Genomic DNA, 21,312 nt, shown 5'->3' on the forward strand with positions numbered 1-21,312 from the left:
TCTGAACATGTCCAAACCGCTGTCCCTCCTCTGAACATGTCCAAACCACTGTCCCTCCTCTGGACATGTCCAAACCACTGTCCCTCTTGCTGATGGACTCAGAAAGTCTGTGCTTCCAGGTAATGCAAATGTTAGTAGCAGGATTTTTTTTTTTTTAGGTTTTTATTAGAGAAATTTAAAAACATTTAAGAAAAAAATATAAAAAAGTGCAACTTGTTCATGGTTTAAAATACTGAAGTTGTGTTTTGTAAAATGAATCCACCATGAATAAAAATGGTTTCGACAAAACATCAAAACCCTGAAATTAATCATGACCATTAACGTCTGACAGGTGTGATGTTTAGAGCAGTTTAAATATTTATACTTGACAAACTTTCACTGACAAACATTTTAAAACCATTTGAACATTTCGGTATAAACGTTCAAACATTTGTGTTTGTTGTTAACAATCGTTTAGAAAAATCAGATCTGGCTTGTGGCTCATCAAAGTGCAGTCCAAGAAGCAGATGATCTACAGCATTCATAAATCATCAGCGCAGAGGAAGTGAGTCAAGCTGCAGTCCTGGTACTTCCCTCCAACTCCCCGAGTGATAAAAACTGATTTCTGCCTCATCCATGGAGGAGCTCACTCAGTTTGTCTGTCTGCAGAAGCTTGAAACTCCACCAGGAGGTGATGGAGATCTTCAAGATCTCGTCCATGAAGCTTTGATTCATCTCCTTTTTCAGAAGAAAACTCTTTTAAAAAAATTATTTATTTAAGACAGGGGGCGGCACGGTTGGTAGAGCTGCTGCCTCTCAGCGAGCAGGTCCCTGGTTCAAATCCTGGTCCGGGGCCTTTCTGGGTGGAGTTTGCATGTTCTCTCTGTGCTGCGTGGGTTTTCTCCGGTTTCCTCCCACAGACCAAAAACATGCACGTTAGACTGACTGGTAACTCTAAACTGTCCCTAGGTGAGAGAGAATGGTTGTTTGTCTCGTTTGTCTCTGTGAAGGACTGGAGACCTGTCCAGGGTGTCCCCCACCTCTCACAGTTATAGCTGGACATGGGCACCAGTGACCCCCGCGACCCAAAAAGGAAGAAGTGGGTAAAGATAATGGATGGATGGATGGATGGATGGATGGATGAATGGATGAATGGAATTTAAGACAGGCCAGACAAAGAGTGATTCCAAAGACTTTTGATGGACAACAAAAATTAAGGAGCTCAGTGTCCCTTGCCCGGACATGGATTACCGGGGCCCCACCGTGGAACCAGGCCTGGAGAAGGGGCTCGTTAGCGAGCACCTGGTGACCGGGTCTCTACCATGGGGCCCGGTCGAGTTCAGCCTGAAGGAGCAACATGGGTTTGCCTTCCTGTGGACCCACCACCTGCAGGATGGGCCATACGACTCAGGTGCATGAAGACATGGGCAGTGGCTGAAGACGGGGACCTTGGCACTCTGACCCTGGTTTACCAAATCTGGATCTTGGGACATGGAGCATGACCTCTCTGGTAGGGAAGGAGCCTGAGCTTGTGTGTGAGGTTGAGAGGTACCAACTAGATATAGTTGTGCTCACCTGGATGCACAGCATGGACTCTGGAACCGATCTCCTTGAGAGAGGCTGGACCTTATTCCACTCTGGAGTTGCCCATGGTTCTGGTCTTGTTTCTGGGTTTAGTTCTTGACACATAATGGTACAATGTAAAATGTTTCACTTGTATTTAGTTCTATATTTCATAGGGACCTCACGTCTTAAAGAAAACGTAAAACCTTTGTATTAAAGATGTGTGTACTTTTATTTGACTGTCTGTGAATGAAACAGCAGGAAACAACGACATGAAGGATTCACACATTTATTTTTTAAGAAGCAAAATCCACCTACAGTAAATTATTATGATGTCTTAAATATTTCATTACTTGTGTTAGATTAATCTAAAATAAAGCTGTGTGAGATCTGAACATTCACGAGAAAGTGATCAGGTATTCTGGATATGCCTGAATGTCATTGAAGATAACAAACATGGTTGGAGTATTCAAATTATCCGTGACGCTGTCGTACAGGTCGGCAGCATTCCCAGATTTTGCAGGAGGGGAGATCATGCCCTTCATTCCCTGGGTGTAGTCTCCAACAAGAACCTGGGCCTGGTACATGTTCCTGTGTCCTTGGGTGTCGACTTGGGCATAGTTTTGTGAATAAGCAGGGTTTACAGCAAAGTAGGAGCCCTTACCGTACATCGCACCTGCAAGACAAATGCAAGAAACACAGATGGATAGGTGAGGTTGTAAGAAGTGACTTCTGCTGTGAGGTGGCTGCAGGATCACAGGTGGAAACAGGCAACGGGTTAAAGATCCCCACAAGTGATCGAGTCAAAGATTAAACATATTTTGGACTACATGTGGTGGTTTCACAGTGACCAGCTAAAGTGTTGATAGAAATGAACATGGCAAGAGGTGGAACAGTCACTAAATTTAGATCATGGTTTCATTTTCATGTGATGTGAAAAGAGATGTTACCAAAAACAGATGAACGTCCCCCCCACAAAACATTTCGTTGTTGGGTCCAAGTCAACTTGCTGATGCCTCTGACCCTACAAGGAAGCTCGTGATGTAACTGCAGCTGTTGATTCAGAGTAAAAGGATCGTCCAGGGTTGTTGCTTAATGTTGTGTAGGTTCAACAGATGGTTTGAGTGACTGTCAGACCTCAGAGTTTAGAACTGCAGATACTAAACAGACATGCATGCGTATTGACTAATGACAGTAACACTAAGGTAACCCTGTGCCTCCTCCTGATTTATGAACACTGACGTCATGGGATGCTACTGGATCAGTTATCGATTAGGGGCAAAGGTGAATGGAGGAAGTCTTGTGAAGCTTGTTCTAGAGCAGGGGTGGGCAATTATTTTTTCCATGGGGCCACATGAGAAACAGCAAATATTGTGGAGGGCTGGCACAAATGACTTTTTCATTCAACCTTTATTTAGACAGGTAAATCCCATTGAGCCTCTAGGACTCATTTACAAGAGACACCTGATTTCAACTTAACTCAATACTGCATAATATTAATAGTATTTCATTATTAAAAGCAGTACATAGCACTGTTTTAACAAGCTGGTAAGAGTATTTGTTATGATTAAGCAACGAAAAAGTGAGGTTTCCTTAAAAAAAAGTCATTTATTCAATTAAATTTCCCAGTACAATGGTAAACTGTTAACATTTTTACCATTTGTGACGTTATATTAGTGATCATTTTCAGTCACATTCACCCCAAAACTCATTTTGAGTTTTATATACTGCTGGAAAAAGTTCTTAGCTTTCTAGATATATCACAATATTGTCTTTGTACTCCAAATATTATGAAACATCATATAATAGTGATCGTCACTGAACTGTGATTTTGAGTCCCGGTTCTTTACGTGCCTACATTTGTAGTCTAAACATCTCATTTGGTGTTTTTCAGTTCTTTTTTCTTGTTTAGTGAGAGAAGTCTAGTCTCTGTTGGGCTTTAACGGAAATGTTAAAGTCAGGTTGAAGGTCTGAGGTGGAGATGTGAAGCAAAGCTGACATCATCAGTGAGAGAGGATCTATATCTGGATTTGGTTAACTTCATTTGTTTACATATGTATTTTGTAATTCCTCTTACGGGGGCCGGTCAGAGTCAACCAAAGGGCCGCATGTGGCCCTGGGGCCGTACAATGCCCAGGTCTGTTCTAGATGATACTTAAAATAAATCCAAGCTTCAACTCCTCAGGTGGACCCTCCAGGTGACATCTAGTGGTCAACTGCGACGATGGCAGTCACAGATGTCCAAATGGACCTTTTTACTGGTTCTAATGCTCAGTGTCAGTATTTTGTGATGCTTTGTGGTCTTGATATTTCCACGCCCACTGTTGGTTCTTTGACATCTTAAATGACTTTTAATTGTGGTTTGTGTATATTTGTTACTATCACTGACTATGACCTCCATGTACCACAAACAATTATTAGAAATTATTCTTCAGTTTGATGTTTTATGTTTTGGAAGCAGCTCTAAATGTATTTGGGCAGGTTGTGGCTGACCATGCGTTCACATTAGTGTCCGTAAAGAGGTCCATCATGATCCACACGTCTTGTTGATTTCACTTCCAACACAAAACAATAAACTCAGGCCCTCTTTACACGAGGACCTCTGGAAACAACAAGTGTTTTTTCAATGTCTGTTTGGGATAATAAACCAAAAAAAGAGCGAGTTTACATAAAAACGCTGTAGTTTTTATGCCAGTAGGGTTGCCAGATAAGAAATTATGAACTACTGTACTGTCACATTAAAATGATAGTATTTTTAGTATTTCCGATGAGATGTCATGTTTGGTGAACGTGCACAGAAAAAGAGGGGGTAAAATAAACATTCTACATGTATCTAGAAACTCTGATGCGATGCTCTTCTGCATGATCACAGTTAGTCCAAACTGGTGAATCCGCCAACGTCTCTTTGGAGCCTGGAGTTTATTAGTTCATTTAAACAAGGTGTTTTTTGAGTGGCACCGCAGCAGAAAAGTTGCCGTTTCAATGAAAAAAATAAAATAAAATAAAAAACGCCTTGTGTAACCAGCGCCTCAGTGGTAAGATGTTGGGTCTTCATGTTGAGAATCACTGTCCACACATGAAAGAGTTAACGATGTTTTGAAAATTAAATGTTCAGATAAAATGCACCAAAGATTTGAGTCATGCCTCACTTCCACAGTTTCAGTGACGTATGAAATCATGACACGATCACAGAGATGTGATACAAGCCTGGACAGTTTCCAACAGGCCTGCTTCAATCCACCTTCTTCTGGGGGCTCTGCTGTCTAAATGATTCTGGGTACCACTTCCTGTCAGACAGGAAGTAGCAGTCAGCACTGGTTAACCATGGTAGAAGAGCACAAACTGCGGTTTATTTGAAAGTAATTTATATTCAGTTCAGCAGATAAAACTCTGTTTTTGTTTTGTTTACATTTATTTAACAACCGTAAAGTTTACTAAAACAGCCGTGCTGCGTTCAGGTACCTGTTGTGTTCACGGCTGCAGAACAACCAGGACAAACTAAATCAGTGGCTACAACAACAGAGTTTTAAACATGGACCCAGAACAAAAAGAGTTCCAGTGAAAAGAGGTTTAGTTTCTATCTCCTACCTACAGATGAAGAATTAAGAAGAATGTGGCTGAAACATGTGAACTTGAAGAGACCACCCAAAACTCTGCATGTGAGCTCATTTCACTTTGTTGACTAACGGCCGACGGAGGAAAACCTGCATCCTACTTTGTGTCTGGACGACAATAAACCACCGAAGAAGAGACGCCGGATCTTCAGAAGAATTGAAAACAGTGACGAGAACATCAGGGATGAGTTCAGGTGTATGGAGGGAACAGCTTTATAGTATTTGCTCATCTTTGCTATTACCAAGCTCGGTGATGGAGGACTTTAAGTCTTTGGCTCTGTGTCTGCTTTAAGGTCAATAAGATCGTGTCCCACCTCTTTTAACAAAACACCACCGACCTTATTACTGTGGAGTTTTCTCCACAGACGTACACTGTGGAGAAAACTCCATCCAGACACTTGAAAACAGCCTTTGTTCTTCCTTTGCTGAAGGGAGGAGACCCCACATCACTGAACAACTATCGACCAATCTCTAAACTCTGCATTTTAGCCAAGGTTCTAGAAAAACTGATAAACTCTCAAATCAAAAATGACCTGGACTCATTTAACATCTTACCTCCACATCAATCTGGTTTCAGGAAACAACACAGCACAACCACTGCTTCACTGAAGGTTCTTAATGACGTTGTTGAAGCACTGGATGCTAAAGATTATTGTGCTGCACTTTTCTTAGACCTGTCTAAAGATTCTGACTCTGTGGATCAGAACATCTTGTGTCATAAACTCTCAGAAATCTGTTTCTCAGAACACACCATTGGTTGGTTCTCTAACTATCTCTCAGACCGGAGGCAATGTGTTCAACATAATGGTACTTCCTCCAGTTATTTAACAGTCAACAATGGTGTACCACAAGGCTCAGTCTTAGGACCCACCCTCTTTACAATCTACATACATAATGTAGGTAAAAACATCCCTGATGCATCCATACATTTCTATGCTGATGACACAGTTGTTTATTGTCGAGCTAAAACAGTTGATAAGGCTTTCCATCTTTTGAAATCTGCATTTGACATCATCCAGACTGATTTGTTCCACCTCAAACTTGTCCTAAATGCCGACAAAACCAAAGGGATGCTTTTTTCAAATAGGAAGTTGGTCCCAGCAGTTCTTCCTCTGATTTTATCCTCAAATAGTGTCCCCATTGAGTTTGTTGATTCCTATAAATATTTGGGTATCTTAGTCGACTCACATCTCTCTTTTAAGCTCCATGTGGAAAACTTGATAAAGAAACCGAGTTTCTTTTTCAGAAACAGATCCTGTCTAACCCTGAATGTTAGGAAACACCTTGTAGCTGTGACTTTCCTTCCCTCCATTGATTACGGTGACATTATTTACATGAACGCTCCTACAAGAACCCTGCAGATGTTGGATGTTGCAGATGTTGGATGCCGTCTATCATGGTGCACTAAGATTCATAACTGAATGCTAGTAGATGTAGCTAAAGATGCTAGTAGATGTAGCTAAAGATGCTAGTAGATGTAGCTAAATATGCTAGTAGATATAGCTAAAGATGCTAGTAGATGTAGCTAAAGATGCTAGTAGATATAGCTAAAGATGCTAGTAGATGTAGCTAAAGATGCTACTAGATGTAATCTGCAGCCACTTCTTCAGCTCGTCCTCAGCAGGCAGCTGTATGATTATATTGTCCTGTTTGAGCTCTGACAGGTGGTGTTGCTACATGCTTAAATTAAATCCACGACGCTCAGAGAAACTACATTAGCTCGTACTGTTCCACAGAAAATAACGGCGGTTCTGGTCCGCGCCGGAAGTCACGCCCATAATTCACACAAGACACCACGCGTGCTACGAACAAGGTTGATGGAATAAAACGAGCTTCAGAGCGACAACATTGACAGCTACAGTTGGTTCTGTGAGTAGGGATCTCAAACGATGCAAACAGCTGTGTCCACAGAAAGAAGTTTATAAAAACAGGCGACTAGCTCAGAGTCTTGGGACATTATTGTAAAAAAGGGAAACAATGTGGACCTGTTTGGTCTCAAGACCTTGAGGAAGACCTCCCAGCCTCCAGGGAGCTTCCACAGTTCTGTGGTCCCCTGTGGAGTATGCAGCGAGGTAGAAGCGTTCGAGTTACCGTGTTGACCCGCGTAGCTCCGGTTGAAGCCCTTTTGGTTGATCAGGTCGATGGAAGTGGCAGCAGTGCCGTGGAACAGCAGCTGTTCATTCTTCTTGTGTTTGTTCTTCACCTCCATTTGATTCTTCAGCAGCTGGTAGCTCTGCCAGAGCGTCGCATTTTGGACACGCTTGATCTGCAACACAGTTTAAACACGTCACTTATCCTGACACCAAGTTCGACTTTTACTAGTTGAAGAAAATTTGCTGAGCTCTTTTTTAATTCCCTGCAGCATGAAGAATAGTTTCATCTTAAATAAAGTGATTTTTTTTAACAAACCCGTGGATGTAAATGTTTATGACGTATTACACAGACGGGATGAAGAACGTGGAATGATGAAGAGTAATATTAATATTATTCTGCTGCAACACACAAAAATCAGGACTTTGTTTTCTCATAAATCAGATCTATTGATTCTGTTCTGTCACAAAAATCAATGAATTCACATAAAAGTAGCAGGTTGAGTTAAATTATTTAACAAAGCATTAGGAATATAATATTTAAAGTATTTACATCTCATGTCAGCTTCAGTGAGAGGTGGTGTGTTGTCTGTTTAGGTGGGTTTTATTGATTGAGAATAAAATAAAACAAGATTAAACTTTAACTTTGACTGTTCGGTATTTGTGAATTAAATCTTAATTTAGATAAATTAGTTCTGTTCAGATCAACTGGTTATCTGGATAAATATGCTGCTGACTGTGGGCACAGTGGCTCAGAGGATAGAACTGCCACCTCTCAGCGAGCAGGTTGCCGGTTCAAATCTCAGCTGGGGGCCTTTCTGTATTAGACTGATTGGTAACTCTAAACTGTCTCCAAGTGTCCTTGTGATGGACTGGAGACCTGTCCAGGTGTCCCCCACCTCTCACAGTGATTGCTGGACATGGACACCAGTGACCCCCGTGGCTCGAAATGGAAGAAGCAGGTAAAGATAAAGAAAGGATGGAAGGATGGAAGGATACTGTATATGGATGGATGGGTGGATGGATGGATAGATGGATGGATGAATATATGGATGAATGGGAAGATGGAAGGATATATAGATGAACGGATGGCTGGAAAGATGGAAGGATAGATGGATGGATGGATGGATGGAAGGATAGATGGATGGATGAATGGATGGATGGATGGGAAGATGGAAGGATGGATGGATAGAAGGAAGGAAGGATGGATGAATGGATGGAAAGATGGATGAATGGATGGAAGGATGGATGAATGATGGAAGGAAGGAAGGAAGGATAGATGGATACTGTTTACGGATGGATGGATGGATGGATGGATGGATGGATGAATGAATGGATGGAAGGATGGATGGATATATGGATACTGTATATGGATGGAAGGATGGATGGATGATGGATGGATGAAGGATGGATGGATGATGGATGGATGGATGGATGATGGATGGATGGAAGGATGGAAGGATGGATGATGGAAGGATGGATGGATGGATGGATGGATGATGGATGGATGGAAGGATGGAAGGATGGATGGAAGGATGGATGATGGATGGATGGATGATGGATGGAAGGATGGAAGGATGGAAGGATGGAAGGATTGATGGAAGGATGGATGGATGATGGATGGATGGATGGGAACATACTTCGATGATGTTCAGAGCCAGGCCGTGTTTCGTCAGCTCTCCCATCACGTTGTTGTATTCGGTGGATCCTGGAGTCAGAGGAAACATCTTCACGATGTCGCCCTTCATGTCCTCCCAGTGCGGAGGAGAAGAATGTTGGGCTACAAAAAGATGAGCAGTTATTAAAAGTGGATGAAAAATACAACATCTGTCCTAAATCTTTGAGCGTTAACATCTTGCTAGTTCTCATATTTTGAAAAGTGAGATCTCTGCAGCTCAAGTTTCCCTCAGTTAAAAACAGAGGCTTCAGTTTTATCTTCACACGTGGACTTGGATGAAATTAAAACTGTTTCGTGAGATGTGTCTGTGAAGCCGCTCACCTTTCAGGTCTTTCCTCAGTAACTCCACCCGGCCTCGCCCGCTCTTTGAAACAGCAGTTTTAAGCTCTGGGTTAGCGACGTACGTGTTGTTTTTGATTTTGATCTGCACAGTTTGCTTCTTCTCCAGAGCTTCTTCAAGCTGGAGGTTGACATCGATGTCAAAGGGAACCATCGACCCGTTCTGGAGCAGATACTTCCACTCCACCAGTCCGCTCACTAGAATAGCTTTGTTCTTCAGGTTCTCTGACCTCTCCACCTTCCGGATGATGTCCCTGAAGATCACCCAAAGTGAAAAATACAGAACATTTTTAAATAAACACACGCTTCTAATTTAATCTGAACATCAGAAATCTGGTGCCTGATGTTTCCGGACCTGACTGCGGACTCGGCAGAGAAGACTTCCCTGGTCAGACCCTCCAGGTGGATCCTGGGCTCCTGGTCTTCCTGTCCTCTGTCCAGGTGGATGCTCACGGTCAGCTCCCTCTGCAGGGACTGAAGTTTTTCTACGTCAGCTTGAGTCAGCTGATTAATGTACTGGTCAGTGATGGTTCTTGTGGCCTGCTCGGCCACGATCAGCTCATTGATCCTCTTCTTGGCCAGACCCACAGCCTATGGGGCAAGAAAGGATTAGGTTGATTATTATTTTAAATATTTAATATTTTAGACATCTGGAGTTATTTCTTCCTTTAATTTGAGTGTTTGTGAGAACAGGACCCATTATGAGGTCACTTATCTGTTCATGAAGAAGCGGAGTTAATGAATCGACCACATCTTTTCAACAAAACGACAGGGTCCTGAAGAACCCTCACATCGGCAGCAGTTTCGGCCATGACAAAAGTGCCAGGTCTGTGTGAAGGTTTGGTTTGTGCTACGAGCGCTCAAAATCAGCTGATTTACGAGCTAAACCGTAAGATGGAAGCGATTTGTGAGAAATGCAGGCCACCTGCGGCTTCTAGGACTTGCCAGCATGTTGGAGACGACCTTGATGGAGGCTCATAGCACGGATCAGTGGAATGCCCGTAAATCAGGCTATTTTGGATTGAAAGTTCCAGCAGGACTCAAGGCTGACAAGCAAAAAACAGTCTGCCTGAAAAAATCAACAACTGTGTCTTATCTGAATCTGACTCCCCCGTTTGGCCTCGAAAGCAGACCGACTATCGAATTTCTCCTGGGACAAAGTTAAACTAAGGAAAAGCTTAGTCTATCGCACCAGCACCCCCCCACCCAAAAACTTCTGTGCAGGCTAATCAGAACTGTCGGCTGACCAACATCTTATCAGGACTATGGCCTATCTGGAAGTACTTCATGGACAAATCTCACCGTCTTGCTGTCAGATATGTAACGTGTCTATAAATGTGCTGCTGGTAGTTTTTGATGTCTCAAATCGTGTCCTGACAGACAAGATGTGAACAGATCGTTTTTGTAATACCACTATCCATCCTCATGGCCTTTTACCTTTTTCTGTCTAAAAAGTATCCTGATAGAGAATAACAGCCTGCGCTCCTGTAGCAGCAGCAACGTGCACTCCGCCCATCTTTCGGACGACTGTACGAACATAATCTCACCGTATCTCGGTACAATGATAATAAAGCTTATTCTGATTCTGAGACGTTTGCTCTTCACTAACTTTACCTGATTAACTTTGTAAACATGAGCAAGACTGACATGTCAACATAACCAATAACTGGTTTCATCCAGTTCTTTTATCCGTTGCACAGATTATAGTGCAGATCTGCTGTTAGAAGGTTGTGCTTGTTAATCTGAGATCTCAAAATTGTCGTTTCAAGTTCGGATCATAAAACAGGCAGTTTGTTCCATCGAGACACGACCAGAAGCTGGAAGTTGACACCTCGAAGATGAGCGCCCCCTGCTGGTTGGTTTTAGTATTAATATTTAAGCCCCGCCCCTCCAAGTAATTCCATGGCCCTAGTTTCCCGACTAAAACAAAAAACACGGCCAAAGTGTTGTTTTTTATAGACTCATGTATCTAATGTTGCTGCTGGATGTTCAAACATGCATGTTTTACTCACCGTGTTTAGTTTACTGAGACTTAAAGAAAAACGTCATGCTTCCCTGTGACTGACGGCGTGTTAGTGAGATGGGCGTGGAAACTGTTTCAGGCGCATCACACGACTTGTACCAGAAAACGTCCTCAAATATAAAGAAGTTGGTACGAACCTTCTGGTTGTCGGCACACAGCTGGAACACCGCAGGCTCAAACTCCTCCTTCTCCAGAGACAGATCAATGTTTCGCTGCTCGGTTTCACGTACAAACATGGAGGCGAACGTGCCTGAAATAAAAAAAAACAATATTTCTCATGTTTAACAACTTTTTAAAATTATTGTCATAAAAGGTTGTGCATCTGATAAACAAGCCGAAAGTTAGGCCACGCCCACTCAGAATGGACGGATTCACACGGATAGATACGCGGTTCTGGACGGCATCCACATTTGGCTTGTTCTTTGTCTGATAGAGCTTGGAAGTGTTCCTGGATCCAGAACCAGAAGAAACCAGACCTGGTTTAAAGCAGTGGCCCCTGAGGGCCCGAACATCACCACCATATCTGATGATACTCAGTTATATCTTCCGATTGAGTCAGACAGGGTCACTTCACTGGATCCACTCTTGAACTGTCTAAATGACATTAAAATCTGGTTAAAACTAAATTTTCTGAATCTAAATGAAAATAAAACGGAAGTCATCAGCTTTGGTAAATGTAATACCCTTAATGTGCTTGGCCCCTTGGCTTCATACAGCCACTCCAATGTCAGGAATCTGGGAGTTATTTTTGACAGTGCTTTTAAATTTGACAAACAGATAAATACAGTTGTGAAATCCAGTTTCTTCCAGCTAAGACTCATTGCCAAGGTGAAGTCTTGTCTCCCTTTCAGAGACCTTGAAAAGGTGATTCACGCTTTTATCACATCTCGTTTGGACTATTGTAATTCATTGTATGTTGGTTTAGACAAATCATCTTTGCATCGTTTACAATGTGTCCAGAACGCAGCAGCCCGTCTTTTAACAGCAACTAAAAAACATGAACACATAACCCCTGTCCTGGCTTCTCTCCACTGGCTTCCTGTCCACTTCCGAATTGATTTTAAGATTTTATTGCTTGTTTTTAAAGTCTTAAAAGGTCTGGCCCCGTCATATTTATGTGATCTCATTAACATTTACACTCCAGTAAGAGCACTCCGGTCTACCAACCAGTTCCTCTTAGATGTCCCCAGATCCAAACTGAAATCCAGAGGTGATCGGGCTTTTGCGGTTGCTGCTCCAAAACTGTGGAACAGTTTACCTGAGAATTTAAAGACCGCTCAGACTGTTGAGACTTTTAAATCTTTGCTCAAGACTCATCTGTATTCCTTGGCATTTCATCCACGCAGAGTCTGAGAACAAGTTGAGCTGATTTTATTGTTGTTGTGTGTTGTTTTTACTGTTAACTTATGTTTTTGAGTGGCACTAGATGCATTTTTACTCTTTTTTTATTTTTTTTATTTTAATCTGTCTTAACTGTAAAGCACTTTGGTCAGCTTTTGTTGTTTTTTATGTGCTATATAAATAAATTGACATTGACATTGACATTGACCATATCGACTTTCAGCCTCGTCCTTTGAGCTCAGAGATTCCTACAGATTCCATCCTGGTGAACCTCGGCCCATCTTTACTTCTAAAAGTCTCTTTTCGTACCCAGCCCTCTCTGCCCTGCTGATAATTCACCTCGTTAGTTATAAAGTTCTCCTCCAGATGTTTTCTGGTCGTAGTTTACTGTGGCAGCCTCAAGTTGACTAGAACAGGGTGAACACGAGTTTATTCCGAACGGCCAAAACAAGATTTAAAGGAAACGGATAATCTGAATATTTTTCTTGTTACACTAAAGTTAGCTTACTTGATAAAAATATGTGTACCCAGATCTCTTAATTAATATACAACACACTTTCTATAAAAAGGGTCTTGTGACAATATAATATACTAAAAAAATGTTGTGTTTGCTTTTTGGAGTCCTTTAAAGTTCAGTCTAGTTCTGGAAGGACAACTTTAAATAAATTAAATGTTTTAGTCTATCTTAATTTAAAGATTCTTGATTTATTTCTTTAAAATGTTTAATGTTCCTTGAGTTTTTTTGATAAAAGGCAAGTTTTCATCAACTTTTTTAAAATGTGGGTTTCCTTTCACTTAAGACATTTGGGGCCAGATGGAGATCGTCTAATGGCCACTTTTGGCCCTCGGGCCATATGTTGCCCACATCTGTTTTAGAATGACTCAGAAGATGTCAGAGATGTTATCATCAAATTCAAAATTATCTTTAAATTTCCCCTAAAAATGGTACAATTTCTTCCTTCCAACATTTCATATGTCTGCTGTGTTCCGTTGTGAATTAAATACGGGTTTATAAGATTAGAAAATAATTTGGCTCAAGCTTTCAGATTGGGGTTGTGTCTGGTTCCTGTTCTGATCCACATGAAGCATCTAACTCCTGCAGAAACACTCTGATACCTATGATCTTTCCCATGATGCCTTTCTCCTCCACGTCCTCTCCCTGTCTCTTCTTCATGCTGATGTGGAACTCGTTCAGCATGGCCGTCTGAAAGATCAGGATCTTCACGCTGCGAACGGACTTTGGCCGTTTCTTCCTCACAAACTCCACCACCGCGTCCACCATGGCGTCGGCCACTGCCGATGGGTTCACGCCACCCTGACCTGAAAGACAGAACCGATGATGAGGAGTTGGACAGAAAGACATGTAAACGACGAAGGCTCTGTTCTGAGAGTCGCTTTGATCTGGTAATCAATGAAGACAGAAGAAGCAGAGAACCGGTCTGTCGTGACATAAAAGTCCAAACCATCCATAAAAACATGGCTCCTCTTCCTGGTGTGAGTGTTTTGGTGCATCGGGTTATTTCTCAGAAACACAACGGTACATTAAAGTAAGAAATCTTTGATGTGAGACTCTGCTGACTTTTTCAGAAAATTAATTGAGATGATAGTCTGCAGTAAGTCGGACCCTTCAGGGTGGGAGTTGGACTCCTCCAGCGCTGCCTGTTGTCATCGATTCTGTTCAGAACTTTTATGGACAGAACTTTTCGGTGCAGCCGGGGGGCGGAGGGAGTGGACTCAGGATTCATCTCTGCTCTTTGCAGACGATGTGGTCCTGTTGGAGTCATCGTGCCGTGATCTTCAGCTGTCACTGGAGCGGTCCACAGACGTGTGTGAAGCAGCTGGGAGGAGAACCAGCACCTCCAGATCTGAGTCCATGGTCCTCAGTCAGAGTTTGGATTGTTCTCTTCAGTTCGAGGGTGAGGTTCTGCCTCAAGTGGAGGAGTTCAAGTATCTCGGGGTTTAGTTCACGAGTGAGAGAAGAATGAAGCGTGAGACTGACAGATGGATTGATGCAGCGTCTGCAGCATTGTGGACCCTGTGCCGGTCCGTTGTGGTGAAGAGGGAGCTGAGCTGTAAGACAAAGCTCTCTGTTTACTGGTCACTCACCTCTGGTCATGAACTTCTCTGAAAGAATGAGATCATGGATACAGGAGGTTGAAATGAGTTTCCTCTGCAGGGTAGCTGGACTCTCCCTTTTATTAACTTTATTTAACCAGGCAAGTCCCACTGAGATCACAGATCTCTTTTGCAAGGGAGGTCTGATTCGACTAACATGCATGTTTTTGATCTGTGGGAGGAAACCGGAGTACCCGGAGAAAACCCACGCATGCACGAGAAGAACATGCAAACTCCACACAGAAAGACCCCAGGTCCAACTGGGGATTGGACCCAGAACCTTCTTGCTGTGAGGCAACAGTGCTAACCACTGAGCCGTCGTGCTGCCATAGAGACAGGGTGAGAAGTTCAGTTATCAGGAGAGACTCAGAGGAGAACCGCTGCTCCTCCACATCTAGAGGAGCCAGTTGAATTGGTTCAGGCATCTGGTAAGGATTCTTCCTGGGCACCTCCTTAGGGAGGTGCTACGGGCATGTCCGACTGGGAGGAGACCCCGGGGAAGACTCAGGACACGCTGGAGAGTCTACGTCTCAGTGTTGGCCCCGGAACACCTTGGAGTCCTCCCAGAAGAACTGGAAGAGGCTGTGGAGAGAGATGTGTGGACCTCTCTGCTCAAGATGCTGCCCCCGAGACCTGAGTCCAGAACAAGATGATGGATGGATGGATGGATGGATGGATGGATGGATGGATGGATGGATAATCGAGATGACTGAACAGATGAAACACCAGAAGTCACAACTGTAAGTAGATATTTTTTTAGAAGTTGTATTTTAACTTTTAAAAAGTTGTGAACAGTTTTTCAACCTTTTTTTTCATTCACTCTTTATTTATCCAGGTCGTGTCATTGAGCCACGAGAACTCATTTTCAAGAGGGACCTGTTTAGGAGCAGATGGTGGGGTTAAGGGCCTTTATGGGCCCAGAGTGGGGCGAATGAGGGTGGGGGCGGGTGTGGGAGCTTCACCTACCCCACCCACATTTTTGATGCTGTCGGTACCGGGGCCCGAACCGGCGATCTTCCGATCACAGGCCCACCCTCTCCAACCTCTGCGCCACCACTCCCCCTATATTTCTACAGGTTAGTCCCATTGAGCCTCGAGGACTCATTTACAAGAGAGACCTGATTTAACAAAGAGTGAAGACAACAATAGACAATCATAAAAGATGCGTACAAATTAAAATATTTAAACAAGTGAAAATAAAATGATAATTAAAAGGAAAAGTAGCGACAAACAGGTTGTAAGGTGGTGTAGAAACTTGAGTGGAAGTTTGTAGCTTTCAGAGTTAAAGGTTTATGTTTGAGTTTCAGACTTCCTGCACATTTCCTGTTTTAAAGCGTTGAAGGCGACCAAATATCACACAACAGTGTAAACGTTTAATGCAGTGGTAGAAAGGACTAAATAAGAATAAAAATCCACAAAGAGTCTGAACAGACCTGTTCCCAGCGCGGGGAAGGCCACCGACATGACCTTGTTCTCCTCGCAGAGCTTCAGGACTCCTTTAACGATGTCTTTGATCTTCACAGGATCGTTCTGACCGACGACGTGGACGATGAATCTGGCGGGAAGCTGCCCGGCCGAGGTCAGGATCATCCCACGAGGCAGGTAACCCGGAGAGTTCACTGCAGAGGAGACACGTTCACCACGCAGCCCGACGGCGCTCGCTCAGAAACTTCTGCCTCATCTCAACTTTCATGTTTTTATTCTGCAGCACATTTACAAACACTGCTGCTGATCTTTTCTACGGGGATTTATTTTCTGAATCAACAAGCTGTAATATCTGTCAAAAAGCTAAAATCACCCAATAATACATGGACATAAGTAATCAGATTAAACAGCCATTTGGATTAAAAATGTGTCATGTAAACGCCCTATTTGGATCTGATTCAGCTCAATCTGAATGAATTTGTAATCCGAATGAGAGGGGTGGTTTATGCTGATTTATAATCCGAACGGTGTGCATGTAAACACTTAATCTGATCATCTTATTCTGATTGTGGAAAACAGACCTGACTGCACATGTGCGACCCGTCACCCTCATGTACTCCCACCTGGCTGGATGATATGTCGAGGAATCAGAACTGGTCGGTGAGCGACAACATTTCTACTAGAAACTTTGAAAGAGCTCAGAATGATGTGTATGACCTGCAGCTCAGTCGAGGAGCGCAGCAACGTCTCCGCCGTCATTAAAACCTGTCGCGGGTCCATTTTGGTGCTCAGGTTTGTTTACGTTCATCCAGGAAGTAAACCAGAAGAAGAACTTCTTCTTCTGTGGTTCTTCAAGGACAGTTTACCACTCTGTCTGCGCACGTCAGTACTTCTGTTCAGAACAAAGCCCGCTGCAGGTAAACGCTCGTCATGAACAGATTGTGCCCGTGTAAACGATACTTTTGGATTATTTAATCTGAAAACATTTAAATCCAATCAAAGTATTTTGTGCAAGTAAACATAGTTATGTTAATCTTTCTGCAGTGAACGGATGTTTTTAGGACGGTCTGTCTGCTCCTGACGGGCTGGACTGAGATTTAAGCTGCACTTTAACAATCTGCAGACCGACCTCAGGAAACCTCGACTGACTTCAGTTTTTTGGTTTTCACATGAGACTTTAGACCACGGTGGTTCTGTTTTTGGTCTGCATACACACCGATCTGCGAACACTCGGTCAGAACCGATCGTCCAGCGCTGTCTAAGATCGCCTTGGACACGCCTGAGAAAGAGAAGAACAAACCAATTATTGTGAAAACTGAAAGAGAAGCGCCGACGTAAACAAGTAAAATGTGAGAAACACGTTCAGTCCAGAGTCTGCAACGTTTACGATCAAAAGAGACATTTTTACGACTTCATTCACTAAATTAAAAAGTGTTCAGAGCCGCAACAACCTGCTACAACTGGGATGATCAACTGGTGGCCCATGGGCCACTGTAGGTTTGTTGGAGGGGCTTTTGTGGCTGCTATGGGTGACATTATAAAGCTCAAAATATCTAAAGATTTTTAAAATTTATTGATATTTTTACAATTTAAGACAAATGAAAAGACCAGATTCTTGTAAAGAGTGTGTGTGTGTGTGTGTGTGTGTGTGTGTGTGTGTGTGTGTGGGGAGGGGGGTTGATATTTTTAATTAATAACTATGAATTATGCAGACCTTTGCAATTTTTTTTATTGTGGAAAAATGAATTAAGTATAGAAATAAAGCACAAAGTTAAAGTGAGTGTTTTACTCCTTGTACTTGTTCCAGTATTCACATATTTGCAAAATAAATGACAGAAAGACTGCTAAAGTTTGTCCTGTTTGTTGTTTGTATAAAACAATAAAATTCAGTTTTGTTAGTTTTGGTCAAAGCTTGAAAGAGTCGCTGCAGAGGAACCAAAGATCCGCAGGTTGCAGACTCCTGGTCCAGAGAAATGTCACCAAAACGTTCAGTGAACTTTGACCCCTTACAGTCCTCGTCCTCCAAGCTCTTCTGACCACAGAATCAGAATCAGAATAAACTTTATTGGCATTGCACCGAGATACAACAAGAACATGCACGTATAGTCGTCCGAAGATGGGCGGAGTGCACGAAGCTGCGGCTATAAATAATCAGAGCGCCCTCTTATTCTTATTCAGAATAATATTTTGCTTAGATAAGAAAAGGAAAGAAAACATGAGAGACGGTATAAAAAAAAAGATCTCTCAAACTGTGTCCTAGACAGGGCACGATTTGAGGCATCAAAAAAACTCCCACAGCAAAGCAACATGAACAGATGTTATACATGAACATATAGGCCGTGAAGATGTTGAATTTTAAGGGAAAGTTGTAACATAGTCCAGAGCCCCCCCCCCCCCCCCCCCCAGCCATTGTCCAGATAAGAGGTGACGTTCATCTTCAGCTCAGTTGAGGTTCTGTCACATGTCCATGTCCTTGGGGAAGGGACGGGTGAGGAGACAGTCAAAGCATCTTTGTTGTTTTCCAAACATTCCAGGAGGAGTTGAGATAAGTCCAGCATCAAGGCCACAGTTTGGGTCAGACAGAACTCATGAATTGTTGTTTCTGCCTTTTAAAGTCTCGCTGGTACATATTCTCTGATGGATCTCCAAAACAGACGAATTGATCCTTTACTCCAAAAGTCGAGCTCACAGCTTCTCCAGATTATTCCACCATTCATGAGTGCTGCCAGGGAGAACACAGTCCTGATAACAGCTGCTCCAGTTCCCTGTCACAGCTCCACGTTCAGTCCGAGCACTGTCGAGCTTCAACACCTCCACACGAAGTTGTAGACAACCAGATTCCACCAACCAAACAGTAGATTCTAGTCGTCATCATGAATCCAATTTGTTTCCGTCAAGGTCAGAGGGTCCTCCTTGCCCTGACTCCTGTCGGGAGAAGTTGATCGATTTTGTTGAGAGACCAGCTGATCCTTCCAATTAAGAAGTATGCAGGAAAAAAAAGAGGCTTTTTAAGGTTCACAGGACAAAAGAGCGCAGCAGGGAAGCGGGTGGTGGTGGTTAGGGGGGGGGGTGGGGGGACGACGTCTGGTTTCACCGTAGAATAGCAAGAAAAATAAACAAATAAAAAAAATTAAAAAAACAGCCTCCTGGTTGTGAGAACCAGAGGAGACGTTTCTGTCCAGCGTCCCAGATTTTAGACCAGACTTGTTCTAGACGTCAGGATGGAGACACCTCTGGAGTTTTATTGTTAAATCACAACTGAACATGTTCATCTTTCAAGATCTAACTGTTTAAGTGCTTTCACCCTGTTGTATTTCTGCTTTATAATTTATAATTATTTGATCAGTTTCTTATTGATCATCTTGTAACTTTGGGTTTAAAAGGTAAATGTTTAGTTACACAATCTGACAGGTGAATCCAGGCGTTGAGGATCTACCAGGACGACTCGGACCAATTTCAAGAACCCTTTCAGGCCTCTCCAAAGGAAACATTGGAGGAAACCCAAGTCCAAACTAGGGATTCAGGCAGAACCAGAACCAAAACCCACCAGTTTACCATCCACCTGCAGGAGAGCCACACCTGAACTCACGCAGGTTAGAAAGTCGGCGTTATTCCTGTTTCACATTCTGATTAAATATAATTTATTTGTGTCGTTATGTCTATTTTTATTTATTTTTAGTCCTTTGCTCATTTCTTCCAGAAGTTCTTCTCAACAAATTAATCTGTGGCTCAGTTCTGGTCCAAATGTCTCCACCTGCGTTAAGTCCATTCGTTTATTTTGCTGATCGGAGGAAAATAAGATTCAATAAAACTCCGGTTTTTATCTGAGGGGATGGAAACAGGAAGAGTCACCTGCGTAAAGGTCGAAGTTCTGATTGGACGAGTTGACGATGACATCACACGTCTCCTTGGTGATGTCTCCCGAGGACACCTCCAGGGCGAGCTGACCCATCTGCATCTGGTACACACCGAGGGACGGGGACAGGACCGCGCTGAAGGTTTCTGACGCTGAATCAAAAGAAACATTTCAGGACTTCAACGTCTGTTTTTATACGTCATAAAAGTTCTTTAAGTATTTAATGTCTCTGTAAATCCTGCATTAGCTCTCGCCACAGTTCTGGAGACATTTTATTTTTCTTACCGGAGGCGCTCTGTGACCGGCTGGGTGCAGGTCTGGTGAAGTCCACCTCCGGATGTTGGACGGTGTTTGGACCCGTCTCACCAGAGAACTCTCTGCTGAAACACTGAAAAACAAAATGTCCATTTTCTTTAGCTGCTTCTTCTGTTACGGGTCCCGGGCAGCTGGTGTCTATCTCCAGCAGTGGGGGACACCTGGACAGGTGTCCAGTCCATCACCGGGACACACGGAGACAAAAACAACTGTAAAGTATGAGAAATCTTGACTAAAACTATTTCAGATGCTCTTCCTCCTCAATAAAAGAAAAAACAGAAGTTAAAACAACTCAGCAGGCAGCACTGTGGATCAGTTGGGAGAGCTGCCGCTTCTCAGCGAGCAGGTTGCGGGATCAAACCCCGGCCGGGAGTCTTTCTGGGTGGAGTTTACATGTTCTCTCCGTGCTGCGTGGGTTTCTTCCCACAGACCAAAAACATGCGTTAGACTGATTAGTAACTCTAAATTGTCCCTACGTGTCCCTGTGATGGACTGGAGACCTGTCCAAGTGTCCCTGTGATGGACTGGAGACCTGTCCAATTGTCCCTGTGATGGACTGGAGACCTGTCCAAGTGTCCCTGTGATGGACTGGAGACCTGTCCAAGTGTCCCTGTGATGGACTGGAGACATGTCCAAGTGTTCCTGTGATGGACTGGAGACATGTCCAAGTGTTCCCTGCCTCTCACACAGTGGCTTCTGGAAATGAACGCCAGTGACCCGAAAAGGAAGAAGCAGATAAAGATAATAGATGGAAGCATGGATGGAAGGAAGGATGGAGGGATGGATGGATGGATGGATGGATGAAAGGATGGATGGATGAATGGATGGATGATTGGATGGATGGAAGACTAAAACTATTTCTATCTATTTATTTATTTTTATATGGAAGAATGGATGGATGGATGGATGAATGGTTGGATGGATGAATGATGGATGGATGGAAGGTTGAATGGATAGATGGATGATTGGATAGA

At 43.1% G+C, this 21,312-nt stretch overlaps 1 protein-coding gene across 1 annotated transcript in view; it reads right to left on the reverse strand.

Moving 5' to 3' along the window:
• Positions 1 to 1,940: 1,940 nt before the first annotated feature.
• The window catches only part of LOC119412984 (protein mono-ADP-ribosyltransferase PARP14), a 41,914-nt gene continuing 22,542 nt past the window's right edge, over positions 1,941 to 21,312 (reverse strand). The window contains exons 12-22 of the mRNA XM_037679994.1: positions 20,309 to 20,411; positions 20,020 to 20,175; positions 17,384 to 17,446; positions 16,176 to 16,361; positions 13,744 to 13,947; positions 11,424 to 11,536; positions 9,619 to 9,854; positions 9,246 to 9,517; positions 8,887 to 9,026; positions 7,248 to 7,422; positions 1,941 to 2,218 (exon numbers count right to left, since the gene is read on the reverse strand). Of these exons, the coding sequence (XP_037535922.1) occupies positions 1,941 to 2,218; positions 7,248 to 7,422; positions 8,887 to 9,026; positions 9,246 to 9,517; positions 9,619 to 9,854; positions 11,424 to 11,536; positions 13,744 to 13,947; positions 16,176 to 16,361; positions 17,384 to 17,446; positions 20,020 to 20,175; positions 20,309 to 20,411 (1,926 nt within the window). The remainder of the gene's footprint in view (positions 2,219 to 7,247; positions 7,423 to 8,886; positions 9,027 to 9,245; positions 9,518 to 9,618; positions 9,855 to 11,423; positions 11,537 to 13,743; positions 13,948 to 16,175; positions 16,362 to 17,383; positions 17,447 to 20,019; positions 20,176 to 20,308; positions 20,412 to 21,312) is intronic.

Source organism: Nematolebias whitei, chromosome 8 (genome assembly GCF_014905685.2).
Source record: "Nematolebias whitei isolate Nwh7 chromosome 8, NemWhi1, whole genome shotgun sequence".
Lineage (NCBI taxonomy): Eukaryota > Metazoa > Chordata > Actinopteri > Cyprinodontiformes > Rivulidae > Nematolebias > Nematolebias whitei.